Source organism: Etheostoma cragini, chromosome 16 (genome assembly GCF_013103735.1).
Source record: "Etheostoma cragini isolate CJK2018 chromosome 16, CSU_Ecrag_1.0, whole genome shotgun sequence".
In the NCBI taxonomy this organism is placed as follows: domain Eukaryota; kingdom Metazoa; phylum Chordata; class Actinopteri; order Perciformes; family Percidae; genus Etheostoma; species Etheostoma cragini.
Window position 1 is genome coordinate 18271193 of NC_048422.1, and position 20846 is coordinate 18292038.

Sequence of the window (20846 nt, forward strand, 5' to 3'; positions counted from 1 at the left end):
GAAAAGTACTGCATGAAGAAAAGTGGGAGCAAAGCCTTGTGGGGGGTTTCTGAAGAGTAATCTTTCATTACCATGTTGGAGTCAAACATCAATTAGGGGAGCTTTGTTACATGTCCATGAACTCGGCCTTGAGCTTTGGATAGTGATTGAAAAAATTAGATTACAGACATAAATATCTTTTCCAAGGCTGTAGCGTTAATTTGGCATTACAGGGTGAGGAGTTCACTCATCTGAGAAATATCAAGCCACCATCCACTTTAAACTTAGCCATTTGGCCGTACCTGTAGGTTATCCTCTAATGCCTTAGAAAGAAAACAATCACGAGAGGTGATGGCAAGGTGGACCCAAGACATGACTTGACAGATGAAAATCCGACATTTGAGTCCTTCCATATCCCCCATAAAGAGCTGGATGATGTTTCTGGTGAAAGAGGATGTCTGAGCTGCTCTGATCACTCTGAGCATCCCTGGATCTGACCTGACGCTGACCCAGAGATTTAAGGATGGATGGATGAATAAATGGATGGGTGGATGGATGGATGGACGGAGTCAATGGCCCACATTTATGAAACGTGCGTACAACCTAAAACAGGTATAGGACGGGCAGACGCGTATTCCTACACAAAGCAAGGCATTTATCAATTAGAATGTGAGCGTAGGCTGCGATAAAATCTCACGTCTGGTCTGAACTTGTGTACGCAAGTTTTTGAGTCAGTGTGGACTTGCAGTGCAGCATGTAACAGGAGAAGGAGAAGTCCTTTGTTGATCGCATATCGGCAATGTCAGATCTGGCTCTTTTAGAAGACCTCTATGTGCACGGCCATGGTGAAACGCTCCGGATTGATTAAGGGCAGATGGCTCTGTCTTACATCAACGGGGGGGGGCCCTACTATATATGCCAGAAAAAGTCTGCAACAGTGTTTTATCCTGTGGGGTTCTGCACAACATTGAGCAGGAAAACAGGATGCCATAAATGTAGTAATGGCGCCAGAAGACCCAAAGCCCAGAGAACATGTCTCCATCGTATTGCCCCCAGAGAAAGGATATTATTCCTTGCTTTTTAAAAGGTATTATTTATTAAAGATGTTATGTTTGGCAATGATATTCAATACAGGAAACATGACGATGCACAACAATTTTTATTTGTTCTTCAGGTTTTCCTTTGTCTTTTAAAATGTCGTCAAGTAAACGATTTCTCTCAGCCATTGACCGACATATTTCAGCTTGTTTTTCCAGCCACTTTATTGTCAGGAGTAGAGTCGGGGTGGTGGTCCAATATGGGCGGCAGGGGACATGCGCTCACCGTCACAGCTTACGGCTGCCGACTCTGACTCACAAAAAAACACGTGTAAAATAAATAAACGCTTCATAAACTTTGCTACTGTGTGTTTATTTAAATTGGTACACCTACATGTAGGCCTAAGAGATTGCAATATAAGCCTGTTTATTACTATTAGGACTATAGCATATATGTCAAAGATGTGTAAATTAAATAAACTTCAGCAGGAGTCCAATTTACTACGGTACAATGTTTACCACATCAGTGATCCATTCTGCATTCTTTATACAGCCTTCAATTCCAGTTTTTAGGCCGCCAAAAATAGTACACACATTACTCCAAATGATCCTGAGATGACAACGTTTCAATCTCCACCTCCGAAAAGTTCCGCTTCTTAGCCGGATTACGTCTCGCCATGTTGTAAATTGTAGGGGTGAGGCCTCAAAACCGAGAATGTATTGGGGTGTGTTATTTAAATTACAATTGTTTCCAGCCATTGCATGTATCAATGTACGATCATCCATACGCACTGATTGGTGTGATACGAACGTTTCATGAATCACACGTGAAGCCTGTTGTTAAATGATTTCAGCACTCATATCTACGCTGGTTTCTACGTTAGTTTGATGATTGAGGGCCAGTATGCCTAATACGTGCCCACTGTCTCACAGGTCTGATACAAATGATAACGTTAAAAGGTGTTTCCAAGAGATCAATCCTCGGCCCTCTTCTTTTTTTGGTGTAAATGTTAAAATGTATTTAATCTGGTATTACTGAGACCCTTTAGGGAAGTGGTTTCCAACCTGGGGGTCAGGACCCTCCAAGGGGTCCGCTAGATGTTGAACAGTACTATAGTTAAGCAGAAAATGTTTCCTGCACAAACTTCCTTTCTAAACTTAGATTTTTGCTTATGAATGAACTCATCTTCAAACTGTTAAAAACTCTTTAAATTAAACTAAACAACAAGACATAGGCGACCTGTGATGATGAGTCACAAGTAGATTAGCTTTGTTTTAAGCTAAAAAGGTTGGAACCAATGCTTTACAGTATGAAGAAGAACATAAAAAATATCCCAAGTTTCACACCCATGTACTCATTTTCTCAGTGAAAAGAAAGTGAAAGAAAAAGCTCATTCTCCAACTGCAACAGGACAGATCACATTAATGATTTTCGATATGACTACCTGACAAACTTGAGTTTTTATGACCAAGCTGACAGCAGCCAGCATGTGTTAGGACTTACCTGCATTATCACTGGTCTTGACCTGGACTATATAGGTGGTGGGCTCCACCATCATCTCCTCGTTCACTACAGCAGCCATCTCACATATCATGGTTCTCTTGGGTCCACGGGTCCTTGAAAGCCACTCCTCATAGGTGAACGAAGACACCTCCTCTGTGGTCAGGTTACGCATGATCACCTGGATGCACAGAGTTAGCGCTTTAAATGTAATGTCATTCAGAATCCTGACATAATAAAAAAAAAAAATGTCATAATCCATTGTCCCAGTCAAAGCAACATAAACCACTGGAGAATTAAAGTGAAATAAAAAGTATTATACCAAAAGTGTATGAATGCACACTTTTTCTAACATAGATTTAACAATTATAGGTATTTTTATTAGGTGTTGCAAAGATTAAGCCATGTCAGCATTTGTGGAATAAATATGCATCCATTCCCAACATATTAATCAGAATCAGAATATTTAATCAGTACCAGAAAGACACCTTTAACCATTAATATGTGCAAGAGTTTATAGCCACACAAATGGCTCTGTGAGGATGTACTCAAGCAAAATGGAGCCTTGAGCTAAATGCTTGAATGCTCACAATGTCATTTGTCATGGGCCAAAGTATTAGACAAAATTTAATTTTGACCTGATGATGGCGCTAGAAGAAACAATAAGAGATCAACCATATGTCTGCTTTAATGGAAATCCATTCATTGTGAACCTCATGAGGATCACCAAAAAGCCAGTCGGATTATTCTCTGGGCACCATGAATGTACAAAATGTCATGTATATTCATTAAATAGTGAGGTATTTCAGTCTGTGGACCGACATCCTTAGAGCCATGCCACTAGCTGGAGAAAAACATGATTATGTGAATAAGTGTTGTGTCATACATATTTATATTATGGACATTCATGTGTTAACAGTGTGAACACAAACCCTGCCTCTACCAGGATGACTGATCACTAGTCCTGGGGAACATTTCATTACTAGACAAAGACTCAGCTCAGGCAGCCACACTCATAACTCTCCACTCTGCATATTTATTTGAGCAAATTACCATGCTGACAGTCCGCCCGGTGCACTGTTGTGTCCTTTTTAATACATAGACCTAACAATTCATAAAGGCAGCATTTCCGCTTGTGATGCTGAACACACAAGGCTCGGTGCAGGGTCAAGTCAAGGAGATGTTTGTCGCTATGTCCCAGGCACTGACAGACAGGGCTTGGTATTGTTCCTGACTGCTCTGCTGCTCTGCAGGCATGGTGCCTTTACCAGAGAAGACATTTGCATAGGAAATGTGTTCTGTTTCATCAATGCTTTTGGCCGAAGACATCAGACTGAATTTGTAGGTGTGCGTTGATGTTGTCCTCACAGGGTCAGCCAAAGAGAAAAACTACTGAACCATTTTGGGAAACTGTGTATATTAATGCAGTCTATTATATTGCTGGACTAAGCATTACAAATTGGAGATTTGTTACACTAACACATACTAAAAGTCACACTAAAGGAAATTTAAAGTGAAATGTTTTCTCTCTTTACTGAATACAGAAACAACACACATTGCTCCTTACTGCGTGTGCGTGTGTGTGTGTGTGTGTGTGTGTGTGTGTGTGAGATACCAGAAACAACAGCATGATAAATAAAATGGGTCAATATCTCACTCCAGGAACTCTGGGCCCTACTGTGTGTGTGTGCGTGTGTGTGTGTGTGTGTGTGTGTGTATGTGAATCATTGACCATTCTCCTGCAGGCAGGGATAGATGTGTGTGGGTGTGTATTTATCTCTGTGCTGTGTGATATAACAGGATTGAATGATCCTGTGACCTACAGCATTCAGTGCCAGCGTAAAAACACAAACCTGTGACTGCTTTGTACTATTGATTTTTGAAGAAGCTTTTACTCATCTGCTTTTTATGCTCCTGGTTTATGTTTTATGGATGAGATCTGCAGTTTCTTATCATAACCAATTAGCCCTTGACAAGAATTTAAGAAAACATGTGCATGGTCATCTTACTCTGAAGATTAAACCTGCGTAGCGCTTTCCTTTTGCTGTAATCTCTGACAAATTTCTTGCTGCATGTAATCCTCCAACACTCCTGTCTATCTGTCTTATATACATGTATATATATATATATATATATATATATATATATATATATACACACACACACACACACAAACACAACCACACACAATATTTACTCGCAATTAATCGCATTAATGTTAAAGTGAACCCAAACAAGTGTGTGTTTGGTCTAGCTAGATCACGTGTGGTGTTGAAAAAAAAACTAAGTTTACTAGGCCCAAAAGAATGTTAATCTCGCAATAAAATAATGGGTTTAACTGACAGCACTAATACATATATATATTTTTGCTTATTTGCAAAGAATAATCAGAAGAGTTGTCCGAGAGCCAAGGACCACTTGTGGAGAGCTTCAAAAAGACCTGCAATCAGCAGGTACTGTTGTCTCAAAGATAACAGTAAGTAATGCACTCCACCGCCATGGCCTGTAAGCACGCTCACCACGCAAGACTCCATTGCTTAAAAAAGCATGTTGAAGCTTGTTTAAAGTTTGCAGCGCAAAATTTGGAAAAGCCAGTGAAACACTGGGAGAATGTAGTGTTTTCAGATGATAGAAAATGTAACTGTTTGGATGCCATAATACACATCATGTTTGGAAGAGAAATGGCACTGCACATCACCCTAAAAACACCATACAACCAGTTAAGTTTGGAGGTGAGAACATGATGGTGTGGGGCTGCTTTTCAGAAAATTGTACTGTCAAACTTCACACAATTGAAGGAAGGATGAATGGGAAAATTTACCGAGACATTCTTGACAAAAATCTGCTGACATCTACCAGGATGATGAAGATGAAACGAGGGTGGGCATTTCAGCAAGACAATGATCCCAAACACACAGCCAAGGAAATTCTCAATTGGTTTCAAAGAAAGAAAAAAAAGCTGCTAGAATGGCCCAGCTAATCACTTGACTTAAATCTGTTTGAAAATCTATGGAAAAAACTGAAGATCAAGATCATAGAAGAGGCCCACGGAACTTTCAAGATTTGAAGACTGTTTGTGTGGAAGAATGGGCCAAAATCACACCAGAGCAATGCATGCAACTAGTTTCTTCATACAGGAGGCGTCATTAAGCTGTCATTGCCAACAAAGGCTTTGTACAAAGTATTAAATAAATATCAGTAAGCGGGTTCAATACTTTTTCCTTGTCATTTCACATTATTACACATAACTTAATTTCTGAACTTATTTATTTTGGTTTCTTTGTATGTATGGACTACTTGGGTTGTTGCCAACATCTGGTGAAAATTATATGTCAATACACCTTTGGAAATATATTTACTAAGAAAAATTGTGACGTGTTCAATACTTATTTCACCCTCTGTATGTGTGTGTGTGTTAAAATCAATGTGGCAGAAACTGAGTTATTGTCTGTCTTATTCCATGCCTTGTTCTTTCTTGTCAATACCTGGAGCCTACATTACCCCCAACAAACTCAACTGCCGACACATATTCCACATATTAGTAGTGGCTAATGTTGTCTTAAGCTCCTAGCCTCAAGTATGGATGAGGAGCGGGCTACAGAGGTCTGGTAAGCTTGTTCCTTTCTACCTACACACCTCCATATTTATTTTTATCTGGAGCCACAAAAGGCTTCATACATTTTTTCCAATATGAAGTAGTCCTCAAGACTTTTACACAGACTTTTATGTGTATAGTTCTCCTTTAAGATGAGCTGACCTTTTCTAGAAACCAGTCAGGTCGACTCCCTGAGCCATCAATGCGAAGCCTCATTTTCCTCAGTGGAGCAATGTCATCAATCTCCATGTTGAAAGTGTCCTCCTGACCTCGCTCAAACCTGTTATCCACCACACAGAACTTCAAAATAATGAATAATGAAACAGTGTCTTCATTTTATATGTTTTTTGATGTCATGTTTGGGCTACCTGTCCTCATTCTTCTGCAGAAGCATCTCCTCTGTGCTGCCGTTGGCTCCAAACACAGACATGTATATCCGTGTGTCTGTTCCTGCATTCTGCACGTCTCCCGTTACTACAGTCGCCTCGTACATCATCTGACAGGAAAATATTAGACATTTTACTTTTTAGATTTTCTCCTGTACCCATCTCTCAGAAGCAGTATTATCTCTAAAACTTAACTATACAAGAATATGAATTTATCTTGAAGCTAATGAACAATACATCTGAATATATTTTAGCTGGTATGAGGCTGATGTTAATGCTGTAAACATCCAGAAATGCAAGAAAAAGGCTAGGAAACTCATTAAGGATCTAGACTAACCACTGTTTTTAATGCATAAATTGAACGAAAATAAAAGATTTTCCAATTGTATTTTTATATGATTTCACGTGAAAAATGAATTGATTGATTAAATACATCCATCTGTTGTGAATTATTCTTTTATTTCTAAGATTCTAGTGTTATAGTAGCACAATGAGTAGGATCTTCAATTCTTTTGATAAATCAAATGTTTATGCCTTAATGAACGCAAAAATGTCTTCTAAAATTAATTTGAAATTCCATCTAAACCAAGACATTGACCAAATAAATGTATTGTTTGGAAATTAATGTTAATTATGATTCCCAGGGGCAACAGCGTTAGTACAATTGGATAGGATTTTAAACCTGTGCACCATTTTTCTCAAAGTAAATAGCTCCAATGTTTCATTTAGTGACAGTATAATAGAAATGGACTTGTTATCACTAGTCCATTGCGGTAAATTGATTTATTTGTGATATATGTTTATCAGCCACTTGCTCAAATTTACATACCTGTTGGGAGATAGAAATGGCCTCTGCATCCAGCACATTGAATACTCTAGCAGTCAAACCATCTCCTCGATCTTTGGCCAGCCAGCACTTGCAAGCAAAGATATATTTGACCCCTTTGGTTGGCACAGCAACAGACAGCTCATCAACCAGCCAGCAGCTCTCCGGAGTGGCCCCATCATGACCGAGCTGCAGGGAGGTCGAGAAAACAATCACTTCTCACAACATGGGTGTATTTTTCTGAATGTTCATGTGTGTGCATGCGTGTGTGTGGATGCATGAGAGTGCACGATCGTCACTGAAATTCTAAAAACTTCCCCCCTCCCTCACCTCAACCTTTTTGATCTCCCCCACATCTGAACCGTGGGACTGAAAGCTCTCCAGAGAGCCGGCCTCAAAGCCCTTCCTCTCGTCTGGCAGATTCAGCCACAACCTCTCTGTGTGGGTGTGATTGCCCCCAATAATGATCACATAAGCCCTGCTGGTGGTGCTTGCATCCCGCTCCAGCCCAGTACAGATGGTGATGTGGTATGGTATGACTGCACAGGAAGGGCACAGCACTTATTCATTCATGACAGAAAGAGATTATATAAAGATGTCCGTGTCAGAATATTACTGACAAACTTACACAGAGCAAAAAAGCAAATTTACTTACTCGGGAGCTCAATTTCTTCTTCCTCTTTCTTCTTTTTGCTCTTTTTGTTCATGTTACTGTCGACACTCTTTACTGTTGGGGCTGAGTTCTTCTTTTTATTGTTTAGACTCTCTCTGACTCCTTCATAACCCTAAAAGAACAAAACACACACAGTGTTGCAGACAAATGCTAAAATCTATAGGAACACAAAGTCTATGTGGGTTTAATAGGGCCTTGTGAATATATGAACTTAGTCATTACCATTCACTTATTTGGCAGCATTTTAGCATTCTGAAATAAGCATTTAGCATATCCACACATGGCGTGGCTGAAAAATGCTTGTCTTGTTCAAATTTCATTTTTCAATGCTGTGAGCACCCCAATAAAATTCTGTCTTTTTGTAATTTTGGGTAAACTGACCCAAAACGTGCCTTACTACTTGTATTATTCTTTCTACTATGTAAAGTAAATGTAGCGCAAGGCACTCATTACCCCGACAGGGTGATGCAGGTCTTAAATTAGCTTCAACAGTCTGTTATAAAAAATGTGCAGACCACAGAATGCCGTCAGATTCAACAAAGTTGTGTAATAATGTGTTTTACTATCTCTAGCTCCTACACACTGTCACACACTGATGTCTTTCGTGCTACCTTAACATAGAAGACTCTCTCAATGCGTCGGTCCTCCCTCTTCCTTGACAGCCAACGTTCACATAAAAAGAGAAAGACCTCTTCCGTATCCTCGTCAACTACCTCCACCTGGTCCAAGTACCAGTCCGAACACATCATGCTGTTATCATGCCTAATTTTTATCTTGAAAACCTGTCCGAGGTCAACGGCCTCAATTGTAAACTTATCCACCTGGGGAGATCAAACGAGATCATTGGTGAAATATTAACACAAGTAGAGTCATGCAGTTTGTACTTTTGTTGTAATATTTGCTGTAATTCAGTTTTCTTTTGTAAAGTTGCTCATTGTGTCAACCTTTTTTGTCTATCCTCACTTCAGTGGATAATAAACACAATGCTTTCTTACAGATCCCCGTTCAAACTTGTTGCTGTTTGTCTCCGACTTGCTGAGTTTTCTCTCCCCGGTGTCCCCGATGTCTCCGTAAATTGTGAGAAAGACGTTGGCATCAGTGCCGGCTCCATTCACATCACCTGTCATCACTGACACGTTGTATGTGTGAGCTTTAGAGGGACAATGATCACAGATTAATGGTTTGAGTGCAATTGGCAGAAAATAGAGTAAAAAGTATGCCATTTTCTCAGTCAGTGATTAGGAAAGACATGAAGGGAAAGTATTTTTCTGAAATAATGCTTAGAAAAGTGGGGACCAGACACAACCAAGACAGGAAAACAAATCCTCTCCTTGACTTACTCTCCAGGGCATCTTCCACCTCAACTTCGGTGACTTTCAGGCTTCCGTCACGTGAAAGTTTTTCAGTGATGATGTCAGAAGGCACCAGCTCTCTCACTGTCTCACCATCATCCTCTGACTTGGCGAGCCAGCGCTCACATGGGAATATGATGGTCTCTGAACCCTAAAGAGAGAGAGAGAGAGAGAGAGAGAGAGAGAGAGAGAGAGAGAGAGAGAGAGAGAGAGAGAGAGAGAGAGAGAAGTAGGCACAGGCCTAAAACAATGTCTCAGAGACAAATAATTGAACACAGTGTATTGTCTTTGTCTGAGTCTCGGCTCAGTAAGTAGGATGAAAAATGAAACCATGGTGCTGGATTAACTTCGTGTGTCTGAGAGGAGAACATCACCAGCTGCTGACCAAAAATAGCGTTTATGTGTTACCACTACACATGAGTAGTGAGATGTTGGAAAATGTAAATCCTCTGCAACAAATATATGAGATGTTTATTAAGCATAAAGGTGCAAGTACTGAAATCTATATCAGTGTTTTTTTGAGGCACATGTACTTTAATTTGCATTCAATGCTACTTTATACTTCTACTCTATTACTTAACAGATTACATTAACAGATTTACAAATAATAAACTTTTTACTTCCCTACTTTTATTAAAAGATGATTCCATTCAAAACATATGATCAACTTATAAAATATGATGCATTGTTCCAACAGCATATAAAGTAGTTAAAATAGCTCCACCCAGGCGCCTGTTGGTAGAGTAGTTTAACTCCGACCTGCAGCCCTTTGCTGCATGTCATTCCCCCCCCCCCTCCCCTTTCATGTCTTCAGTTATCCTGTCGAATAACGGCCTAAAAATTCCCAAAAAATATTATATATATGTATAATATATTTTAAAAAACTCCACCTTGACCTACTTCAACCGTAAAATGACACATACATATTACTGCATCAGTAATAATCATTCAAAAATATAATATATATAAACATAATGTATACATAATATATAACAGACTATGGCTTTTGACACTTTTGACACTTTAAGGAAATTTAGTTAAAACATACATTAATGCAATTTACATTTTCAATGTAGGTCTTTTACTTAAGAGTATTTTCTTTTTTGCAGTACTGCAACGTAAGTAAAGGATTTGTCCTTTGTAGGCAGTACCTTTCCCTTCCTGAGGAGACGTCTGATCTCCACTCTGTCCAGATGCCAGCCTGGGTTGACCCCGCGGTTGTCATGGCCAATCCGGATCTTTTCAATTAAATCCCCCACATCTTCAAGCTGCACAGAGAGCAGAAAACACTAAACTAACACCGTATTCGGTATTGTTTTACTACATTAAAGACACTGATGGCCTTGCTGTACTGTACTGCCCTTGTGAACCACGCTTAATAAATGCACCTTTTCTTATTCATCTATTTATGACTATATATATTACATGTGCAGGTACCTCAACAATAAACATGTCCTCAGCGCCTCTCTCAAAGTACATTAGTCTCTCCCTCTTGTTGACACACAGAGACTTCTGCTGGGTACACACTGCGTTTCGCCCGTACAGGACAATGAAGACATCTGCATCTGTGCCGGCTCCAAACACGTCACTCGTGAAGATTTTGATTTCATAAGGAACAACTACAAAATGAAAACAATCAAACATAACAAATGGTGTGTGTCAAATGTCAAATATCTTAATTTTTATAAGAGTGACATAGACTGTCATGCAATCACTATTTACATGGTGTGTAAAGTTCAGTCTGAAGAGAATTTGGGAAAAGGTCCCTGACAATGGCCCCATCATCCTCCCCTTTATCCAACCAACGGCCGCAGGGGAAGCGCAGTTTCTGCCCAAGAGACGGGGCATCAATCTCCACCCAGTCAAGGAACCAGCCTGCTGATCCGCCACCTTAAACATTTACACAAAGTATTGTCATCGCGCATGTGGACAAATTTTACATTGTTCACTGCACAGGCAGGGAGTTCATCCTACTGTACCACAGTTGTCGTGTCCAGCCCTCAGCTTCTTCAGTGGTCCAATGTCCACCGCTTCCACAATAAACTCGTCGATCATACCCCGCTCAAACTTATTGCTATGAGTCTTTGAAGCCTTCAGGTTAATTATGCCTGTAGATGTGCGCACATCATAGAGTAATTTAATCATTACAAGATATTATTTTTTTTACAGATATAATTTCTGTATGACAGTTGGAAGTATTACCTGTGTCATCCTTGGTGCCGTACAAGATCAAAAAGACATTAGCATCAGTTCCTGCATACTTTTTGTCACCAGTTTTTATCCTCACTGTGTACGTAGTTGACATGGCTGTAACAATTAGAAACCAGCAAATCACAAATAAAATATTACGCAATCTTGTGGTTATTATTTATAGTCAATAACAAAAAAAAAACTTGCTCAATGTCTTCACCAGAGGTCACGTTTATTCTTCACTCTCTTTTTGAGGGCAGCCATAATGTTGCGCTCACCTTTCTGTTCCAGACCAAGTGTGGCTTCAGAGTCTTCCTCATCATCATCATCATCCCCTCTCTTCATAAAGGCTTCGTCCACAGGAACGAGCTCCCTGGCAAGCTGTCCATCATCCTCATCAGTAGCCAGCCAGCGTTTACAAGGGAAAAAGTACCTAAAACACCATATATAATATATATATGTATTTTTTGCATTGTGCAGTCTGTATTGTATCAATACAATAATCTCTGTTTTGACTGTCAAATGTCCCTATGTCCAGAAATACCTAAAGAAAATACAGTCTCCACACTTTACCAGAATAGTAACACTTCACGCCACACGGTGGAGCTCTACAGACATTTTATGTGCAATGTTTCTGCCTGCTATGTTGGATGATGCTGTTTTGTGAAACCTGTGGCAATGATTTGGTGTCTAGGATGACTCAGCGAAGTGTATAATTTCTTATCTATTAAATGATTGATTAACCATTTTTGTAATTAATTGGTTGAATTATTCAAGGGATTTTTGTGAAGATGCAGTTACACATCTAAATTAAAGTGCTGATAGACCTCTGCTCTCTTTTTAGCTTCAACATAACTTACGTGGTGTCATCTTTGTTGTCTACAATTTCCACTCTGTCCAGAAACCAGCCAGCACTGGCCTGACTGTTGTCATGTCGAATCCTCAGCTTCTTCAGCATCCCTAAGTCGACCGCTGTGATGTTGAAAATGTCTTCCTAGGTTGCGCGCAAACAAACCAGTGACAAAGGGTCAAGAAAAGTCACAGGTCTCAGTTTAACAGTCCATGAGAACCTCATTACTTATTTATTTGATCTGTATTTAACCTGCATGGCTCCTTAGATTGACCATTTGTTTGACAATTGATGCTTATCCAGGAAAACAGTACCAATGATAACAATCACGACCATGCAGAATACAGCAAATCAAACAATAAATCTATAACACATTATATATAACAGTGGAAGAATAAGTCTCTGTTTTCCCCGATCCACTGTTTATGCTAAGCTAAGTGTCTCCTGACTCTAGCCTCAGATTTAACAAACAAACATTTCCCAAAATGTCAGGATATTTCTTTTGCACTAAAAAATGTAAATTAACACTCAGATTATCACATAAAAAGAGCACATCCAGAACTGACAGAAGACAGAGAACTCTTACCTGGCCTTTCTCAAATTTGTTCAGGTTGTTTGCCTTCCTGAGCTGTCGCTCCCCAGTGTCGCCAATCTCTCCATAGATGTTTATGTAAACATTAGCATCAGTCCCCGCCCCCCACATTGTCCCAGTGAACACATGAACCTCATATGAGTTCACTAAAAGGAAAAACAGTTAGAAACAGTTAGAAAGTTAGAAAGTTTTAACTAGAGGTGCACAGTTCAGAAAATGTCAGGATTCATTATCAATTTTTAGGCTCAAGATTTGATTCAAAAACGATTCTCAATTGAAAAACCAGACAGTATGTAAATGTAGTTACTTTTCCCATGTGATAGTGTACACTTCATTACAAAACCAAAATAAATAAATAAAGAAAAAGAAAAAAAAGAAAAGAAAACTTTAAGAAAAAACTTAAATTTAAATTTAAAAAATATATTTTTGGGGAATTCTGTGAATTAATTTTGAAATCTATAGAGCCTAAATTGCGATATTAATGTGAATTGATTTTTTTGCACACCCCTAATTTTAATGATGCACCTGACGAAATATGCCTTGTTGGAGCCATTTTGCAGATCTGCCTTATTTAATTTCTAATTATGCTTAGACATCATGCATTTTCCATTGTGTATTATGATGATAATGAATTGGAATGTCTGTTTACATTTTGTCATTTTGCTCCTCATTGCTATTATTATGATAATGGGTGTGTGAAAGCTGATAGGATGATGTGACCTGGAGACGTGGTGAACAGTTGTTCAGGTTTAGCAGAAGAGCAAACAATTTTCAACCACCTGAACACAAAATCTGCATACTTTTCCTTGAAGTTTGTTGATTTATTAATGCTTTCTTTCTTTTGCTTTAATAAATGGATGAACTGTGATGCTAAGAAATACAGAATGTGCGTGGATTAAAAGACTGCTCCCTACATGCCTACTTCAACATTATTCAAAATGTCACAAATGAAACATACAGTCTAGCTTTTGGAAGCAAATAACAATGGGTCAACACATTACTTACCCTCCAGGTCTTCACTGTCCTCAGTCAGCAGCTCGACCACAATCTCCCCATCTTCCTCATCCCTGGCCAGCCAGCGGTTACAGGGGAAAGCAAATGCCTCCACCACTTCCTGCAGCTCCTCGACCATCTCCACCTCCTCCTCTTCTTCTTTCTTCTTCTTTTTCTTGTCCTTCTTCTTGTCTTTCTTGGTTTCCTCCTTTTTCACCTCAACCAGCACCATAGCCATTGTCAGCCGCTTTACGTCCACCGTCTCCAGGAACCAGCCATCTCCAATACCCTTCCCATCATGGTAGATACGTATCTTGTAGATCTTACCGACATCCTGAGCCTCAATCTGGGTTGTAGGCAGGGTTCAAAATTAGCTCCATCCGCCATCCAAATGATGGTAAAATATGCAATTGGCTGGTAGATGTGCTTCACTCACCACCATGTTATTTTATTGAGTGGCTTGTAAAATTTGAACATTAACTAGCGGTTTAGCTGGTAGACAAAAAAGTTAGTTTTTAACCCTGGTTGTAGGTATCAAACAGGGGTCAAACCAGGAACTTAAATCTCCTACATACATATAAAAAAAGAAGGCAGAGGCTTTATACAGACCCTGAAGATCTCAGTGGTGCCACGTTCAAAATTGTTGGAGCGACTCTTGAGAGCGAGAACTTCAGTTTTTCCTTCATCTCCGTAGATCTGACAGAAGACATTGGCATTGGTGCCACCTGCACGCACATCCCCTGTGACCACTGTTATTTCATAGTTGATCACTGACAGAAGGAAAGATTATGTAGAGCAGAGCAATACACCTCAATTCATAATGTTCATAAAATAATTTTAGTGTTTTTTTTAAATTAGGAATTTTGACTATAGAGTACTTGTTGTTATGTTAATGTTATTTACATTTTTCGATGTCCAAAATCTCACTGGGATAGATCTCAACCTCCACTTTCCCGTCAGCCTCGTCTTTGCAGAGCCAGCGGTGGCTTGGGAACATGTACTGCATCCCATGAACTGGCACAGAGATCTGCACACTGTCCAGAAACCAGCCAGCCCGCAAGCCCTCATTAGTGTGACCAATCAGGAGACGGTTGATCTGTAAACACAGAGGACATAAGAGGATAAAATAAAATTAGTAAAGACTAGGGCTGTAACGATACACCAAACCCAGGGTTCGGTTAGTTACCCGATTTTTGACCCACGATTCAATACAAACGTTGATTGGGGTTCTTAATAAATGGAATACAACTTTTTTTCTGCCACGTGGCATCGTTTTACAATTGATTACATTCCATTTTGCAACACAGTAATACAACTGAGACCTTATTTATTGATACTGATTGATTTCAATGTTGATTGATCCAACGCCAACAGTTCTTTTAAACCTTAAAATAATGTATGTTTCCAAAATTGTTTCAGTTGTTCATTAACTTGTTGGAATGAGACATAAGAATAATGGTAACGGTAACAGTAATGGACAATTCCGCTCCTAACCTGTAGGGAGAACAAAGAGGAAAAGTGTTTTGGTGCCTACAGGAAAGGTGCTGGTTGACAAGTACCTAATGCTAATGTAATTCTTGGTGGGTAACATAAGATTACGTTCAAAACGCTCATTTATTGGGATTTGAAGGGGTGTGTCGCGATTCTGCCTTCTCACTCTGCGACACAGGTTCGTGAAGCTAAGTGTCACAATTTTGGTTTTATTTTGTATATCATTACAGCCCAAGTAAACACAAATACATGTGTGAACCATAAACTCTGTTCTCCATGAAGTGTGTTTGTGTCCAAACTTACCTTTCCAATGTCAAATGTTTCAAGTGTAAAGATGTCAGTTTGTCCCGTCTCATAGTAGTTCCTGAGGTCGTTGTCAGAAACTGCCAATATTGTCTTGTTAGTATCACCCTTCTCCCCATACAGCTTGACAAACACCCTGGAGTCCGAGCTGGCCCCATTTACATTGCCTGTCTTGATTGCGAAGTGGTAGCTGACATCTTAGGAGGGTGGACCGATGGAAATTAAAAGTAATTTTAAAATCATAAATAAGACATGTTGTCCGTTTTTAGTTTGCTTAACCTATCCTTGGTTTATAACGTTATTTATGCACTCACTAAAGAGACGCAGGCCCTCTCCAGCTGGGACTAACTCACGAACAATCTGTCCATCATCTTCATTACGGTCCAACCACCTGAAGAAAAACACAAAGACACAAACAATTTGAATCATGTAGCACTGAACAAAGAATGACATCAACCATCCCACCAAACTAACTTGAATATTTAATTTGTGGATTAATCTACAAATCGTAATAATTCATAAACTTAGAAACATATTTAGTTTACACAAGGATAGGGGAGAAAGGATACAAAAGTAAAGGTAGCCTCAAGTATTAATGATCATTGTGAGGAAATTAAATCACCATTAGCCTCAAATTAAACCAATCTGAAAAAAGATCAAACAGAACATAACCACTACAAGCAACACGAACAACTGTTCTAAGTTGTTCAGGAAGAGCCTCTTTCCAGATGTAACACTGCACCTCCGCCTTGCGGTTTTGGCTCCAGTTACTGAAGGAGAGCTGGCTGACCGCTGTGCATTTAGTGACTATTTGTAGTAGCAAACTCATCTATCAGCTGTTTAACTACTTAGACACACACCACTGGAGAACTAGTGAATGTAAGCGTGGACGGTTTAAGAAGCTTTTAGGGCAGTTTTGACCAGCTTTTTTGGTGGGTTACAAATAAATTAACTGCGAAGAAAATGTGCCATCTTGCCAAGAGTTAGATTACAAGATTAAAACCACTCTCATATCTGTATTGTAAATAAGAAGCTAAATATACACACATTGCACAGATAAACAATATGGCTAGCAGTTCCCCCCTACATCCAGAATCCAGTATCCCAAACTAAGCTGTTTCCTGGCTTCAAACAATACAGACATGAGAGTGGGATTGGTCTTCTCCCAAAACTCCCTGCAAGAAAGCATATAACTGTATATCAGAAAATATGTGCACTATTCCTTTAAGTTAGGTGTAAATTAATATTGCCTTGCCTGAAGCATGGGAACTCAATGGCCAAACTTTCTGGCTGGCCCTCTTCCCTGACCATCACCTTGTCAAGGAACCAACCACAGCCTCCACCGCGGCCATCATGACCGACACGCACTCTGCACACCCGTCCCAAGGACACAGACTCAATAAGAAACTCATCATGCTGAGGGTAGACAGAGAGAAAACTGGTTAAAAATGTTGGCATTGCATTTCCCAGAGAATATTTATTTATTTTTTGTGTATTAATGATGCACTCACATTGCCCTTTTCAAATTTGTTGACGTTGTTTTTGCTCATAAACATGAGTCGCTCCCCTGTGTCACCCAGGTCACCAATTATATTGAGGAAGACGCTGGCATCAGTGCCACTGCCACTGACGTTTCCAGTGCAGATGGTGACTCGATACTTTATCACTGGGAAATATGTCACATAAAACCTATATTCAGACATAGAGTTTGAAAATCTGCACTGACTCTCTATCAAACAGCTGGATTGTGTTTAGGATGAACCAAGCGCATTAATATGTGTGTGTCCTCAGTGTCTCTTACAAGGCAGCGGCTCACTGATGAGCGCTCCAGTAGCTGGAAGCTCTCTGATTATCTCATTGTCGTCTTCATTGATGTCCAGCCAACGGCCACATTCAAAAGAATACTTCTCCATTGTCAGGGTTTTGAGCAAAGTGATCTGCAGAAAGTCACATCGTCATGTGTCATTATATACATCCTCATCTCTGGTTCATGATCTAACCCTAGACAATGAAAACTAAAGAAGTGACATTAATCCACATTTTCCAAATCAAAGTGAGATAAAATAAGTTACTTCCTTGTACCGTATACTCATCAAACCGAATTGATTGCCAAGGTTTTTTTGAAAGCTTATAATTGAGAAACTGATTTCTTTCTTATTTACACATACGCTATTCTATGGAGCTAAAATTGTTTCTTTATTACTGATATCAGGTGAGGATTTAAGTCTAATTCGGTGTCTAACTTGGTGCTAAGAGGGGACACGCTACAACAGACTGAACAGCTTACAGATCAGACACAAAGAGCAAGGGGTCTCACCTTTGCTAAATGCCAGCCAGCAAATGGAGATCTCTTCTCATGCCAGATGCGCACTTTCAGCAGCTTTCCAATGTCTGGCATTTCAATCTACAGTGATAATACAGTCAACAGATATGATTCCTTAGGAACTTAGTGTAGATCAGTGTGAGAACTTAACGATAGAAGAAACTGAAATGTGCCCAGTTAAGCAGATGAGCAAAGGCTTACCATGAATTTATCAAGCTGGCCTTGTTCAAAACTGTCTGAGTTGTTTTCCAGTTTGATCTCATCAGATTTGCCCTTTTCTCCATAGATCTGCAGAAACACCTGGGCATCTGTCCCTGCCCCCTTCACATCCGATGTCCAAATCCACAGGGACCATGGGTACTCTGAAGTAAAAGAAGAGTAGATTTGATAGTAAAGTAGGCTAGTCTGGTTTAATAAGAAGTCAACATATATGGATAGGTATAAGTCAATTAAATGCATATTGAATTATTTTTGGTAAAGAGAATGTAAGTAACTTGTTTTTCTTTCAATGAAGAGAGATATATGACTTTAATAAAGCCACCCACTCTTCTGTTTTTTCTGCCTGAGAGAGACCATCTCGTACAGCTCCCTCTCAATCAGTCCGTCGCCCTCGTCCTCGTCTAGCCACTTCCCGCACGGAAATGTCTGCTCAATGCCCGTGAACGGACAATATATTACGACCTAGAAGGAAAACGGATGCTTGAGGAGTGAACGACACCTTGAGAATCACTCTGTTAACGTTAACTGAGGTGTAGTACCTTTTCACAGTACCACCCAGCACCAACAGCCCCGTTGTCGTGCCCGATGGTGACCCTGCTAAGCGGGCTGATCAGTTCACAAATCTCCACGTTGAAAATGTCAATGAGACCACGCTCAAAAGCACCACCCTCTAGGAAGACTTTGCCACTGTTCTTTAAGCCCTTGGAGCCATGCATGACCATGTGGATCTTAGAGTTGGTGCCCGCACCCCTCACATCTCCAGTCATCACTTGTACATTGTATACGATTCCTAAGTAGATGCAGGACAATAGACAAAAAAAATATTTGTATCCATGATTAATAATGGAATGAGATGTGATAATAGCCTGTGACAATATATTCTTAGAAATCATCATATATATCCTTGGTGTTTGTTTTGAATTGTGTAGTTGTTTGGTCCACATTGTAATTCCCTAAAATAGTACATTTTTAAATCAAATTTACATTTTCTGTAGTGAAATAGTGGCTTGTGTTGTTCTCACCCATTGGCTGCACGGATCCAACCAACACATCTCTCTGTATTTTGCCATCACATTCATCCATGGCAAACCAGCGATTAACTGGAAACTCATACAACTCTTTATTCCCCATGTCATCAATCACTACCTGGGAAGACACGTAATGCACCATCATAAGTGTTTTTATGCATGTGTGCACGTCTGTGAAATAAATTATGCATGCATGTGTAGATTTGACATGCCTTATCTAGAAACCATCCAGCTGATGATCCTCTGTTGTTGTGGCCAATAGTGATTTTCCTCAGCTTTCCCAGGTTTGGTGCCTCTATCGTAAACTTGTCCTCTGACCCGCGCTCAAAGTTGTCTTTGTCACTGTCCAGTCGTCTCTCTCCTTTCATAGCAAACAAAGCATTTTGGAGCAGGAGTCAAACACATTGAAATCATATATAGCTATATTATTACAATAACAATAATTACACAACAGTATTTGTCATGACTATTGTTGGAGGTAAATAAGAGTCACATGTGTCTAGTAATTACTTGATCAGGAAAGAACCGAGCAGAAACTAAATCAACTACTATTTTGATATTCAATTTGTTGCTTAAGTCATTTCAGTTTCAGCTTCACAAATGTGAAGATTTATTTATTTATATCGTTGTAAATGTAATATGTTTTGGACTGTAAATAAGACAAAATAAGCAGATTTAAGCTGTCTCCTTGGGTTCTGGGAAATTCAAAGGTTATTAAAGTTATTTAACATATTTTTCAACATTGTATAGACTGTGGTTGATAAATTAATAGAAAAATTATCCACAGAATAAAAGATGAAAAAATCATTAGTTGCGCCCCTACCCGTGTCACCATTCTCTCCAAAGATGTTTAGGAAGACATCAGCATCAGTTCCACTTCCCTTCATGTCAGCAGTGAACACACTTACTACGTATTTATTTACTGCAAAACATAAATTAGGAAATCAAGAATACAGTGATTTACATAACCAATGCCCAAGAAAGACTAATAGTGTAGTAAATGTTCATTTTTCAAAACCAACTGTCTACCTAGTTGCACTGTTTAATCATAATTAGTTGGACTTTTCTATTGTCATTAGACAGGTGCCCTGCTCATCCAGCGTAGGATGTTTTCCAAGTTAAATATTCATAACAGAGTGTGTGTGTGTGTGTGTGTGTGTGTGTGTGTATGTGTGTGTCTGTGTAAAAGCCATATTGCTCTGACCACTCCCTCACAGCACCGTGTCCTGATGTCTTTACCTGATCCTTGGCTTCACAATGTTCTGCTTGACTGACTGCAGGTACTGAAATGTTGGATCACATTGCAACAGAGCACACGTGGGCTTTACATGAAGATTATACTCTGATGGCATTGAATTTCAAAATGAAACTGTAGGAAGATCTTTAGGCTCATCAGTCACCTTTGTGCACAACTGTCCAGACACATGGTAGCCTACTAACATTGTCAAGTTTCTAAAATGCTTTTTTCCGGTTCATTTGCCAAGGATATACATTTGTAGTTTGGAAGA

At 39.5% G+C, this 20846-nt stretch overlaps 1 protein-coding gene across 2 annotated transcripts in view; it reads right to left on the reverse strand.

Annotated features, from left to right (window-relative positions):
• The window catches only part of loxhd1a (lipoxygenase homology domains 1a), a 33213-nt gene that overhangs the window by 4087 nt on the left and 8280 nt on the right, over nt 1-20846 (reverse strand). Inside the window, exons 5-36 of one of the 2 annotated variants that reach the window (XR_004659929.1) lie at nt 20162-20260; nt 19551-19699; nt 19333-19456; nt 18850-19100; nt 18637-18772; nt 18293-18453; nt 18086-18172; nt 17570-17705; nt 17280-17434; nt 17024-17184; nt 16083-16159; nt 15769-15965; nt 14878-15070; nt 14584-14744; nt 13987-14320; nt 12976-13127; nt 12400-12533; nt 11818-11972; nt 11552-11656; nt 11329-11457; nt 11072-11239; nt 10787-10968; nt 10501-10617; nt 9338-9500; nt 8993-9147; nt 8609-8818; nt 7980-8109; nt 7655-7863; nt 7328-7513; nt 6481-6608; nt 6275-6392; nt 2521-2633 (exon numbers count right to left, since the gene is read on the reverse strand). Coding sequence is in view for 1 of the 2 variants with exons in the window: in XM_034896506.1 (XP_034752397.1) it covers nt 2521-2698; nt 6275-6392; nt 6481-6608; nt 7328-7513; nt 7655-7863; nt 7980-8109; nt 8609-8818; nt 8993-9147; nt 9338-9500; nt 10501-10617; nt 10787-10968; nt 11072-11239; nt 11329-11457; nt 11552-11656; nt 11818-11972; nt 12400-12533; nt 12976-13127; nt 13987-14320; nt 14584-14744; nt 14878-15070; nt 15769-15965; nt 16083-16159; nt 17024-17184; nt 17280-17434; nt 17570-17705; nt 18086-18172; nt 18293-18453; nt 18637-18772; nt 18850-19100; nt 19333-19456; nt 19551-19699; nt 20162-20260 (5040 nt within the window). In the remaining variant the exon portion in view is untranslated. Of the gene's footprint in view, nt 1-2520; nt 2699-6274; nt 6393-6480; nt 6609-7327; nt 7514-7654; nt 7864-7979; nt 8110-8608; nt 8819-8992; nt 9148-9337; nt 9501-10500; nt 10618-10786; nt 10969-11071; nt 11240-11328; nt 11458-11551; nt 11657-11817; nt 11973-12399; nt 12534-12975; nt 13128-13986; nt 14321-14583; nt 14745-14877; nt 15071-15768; nt 15966-16082; nt 16160-17023; nt 17185-17279; nt 17435-17569; nt 17706-18085; nt 18173-18292; nt 18454-18636; nt 18773-18849; nt 19101-19332; nt 19457-19550; nt 19700-20161; nt 20261-20846 lie in introns of both variants that reach the window. The other variant, XM_034896506.1, reaches the window with a different exon arrangement.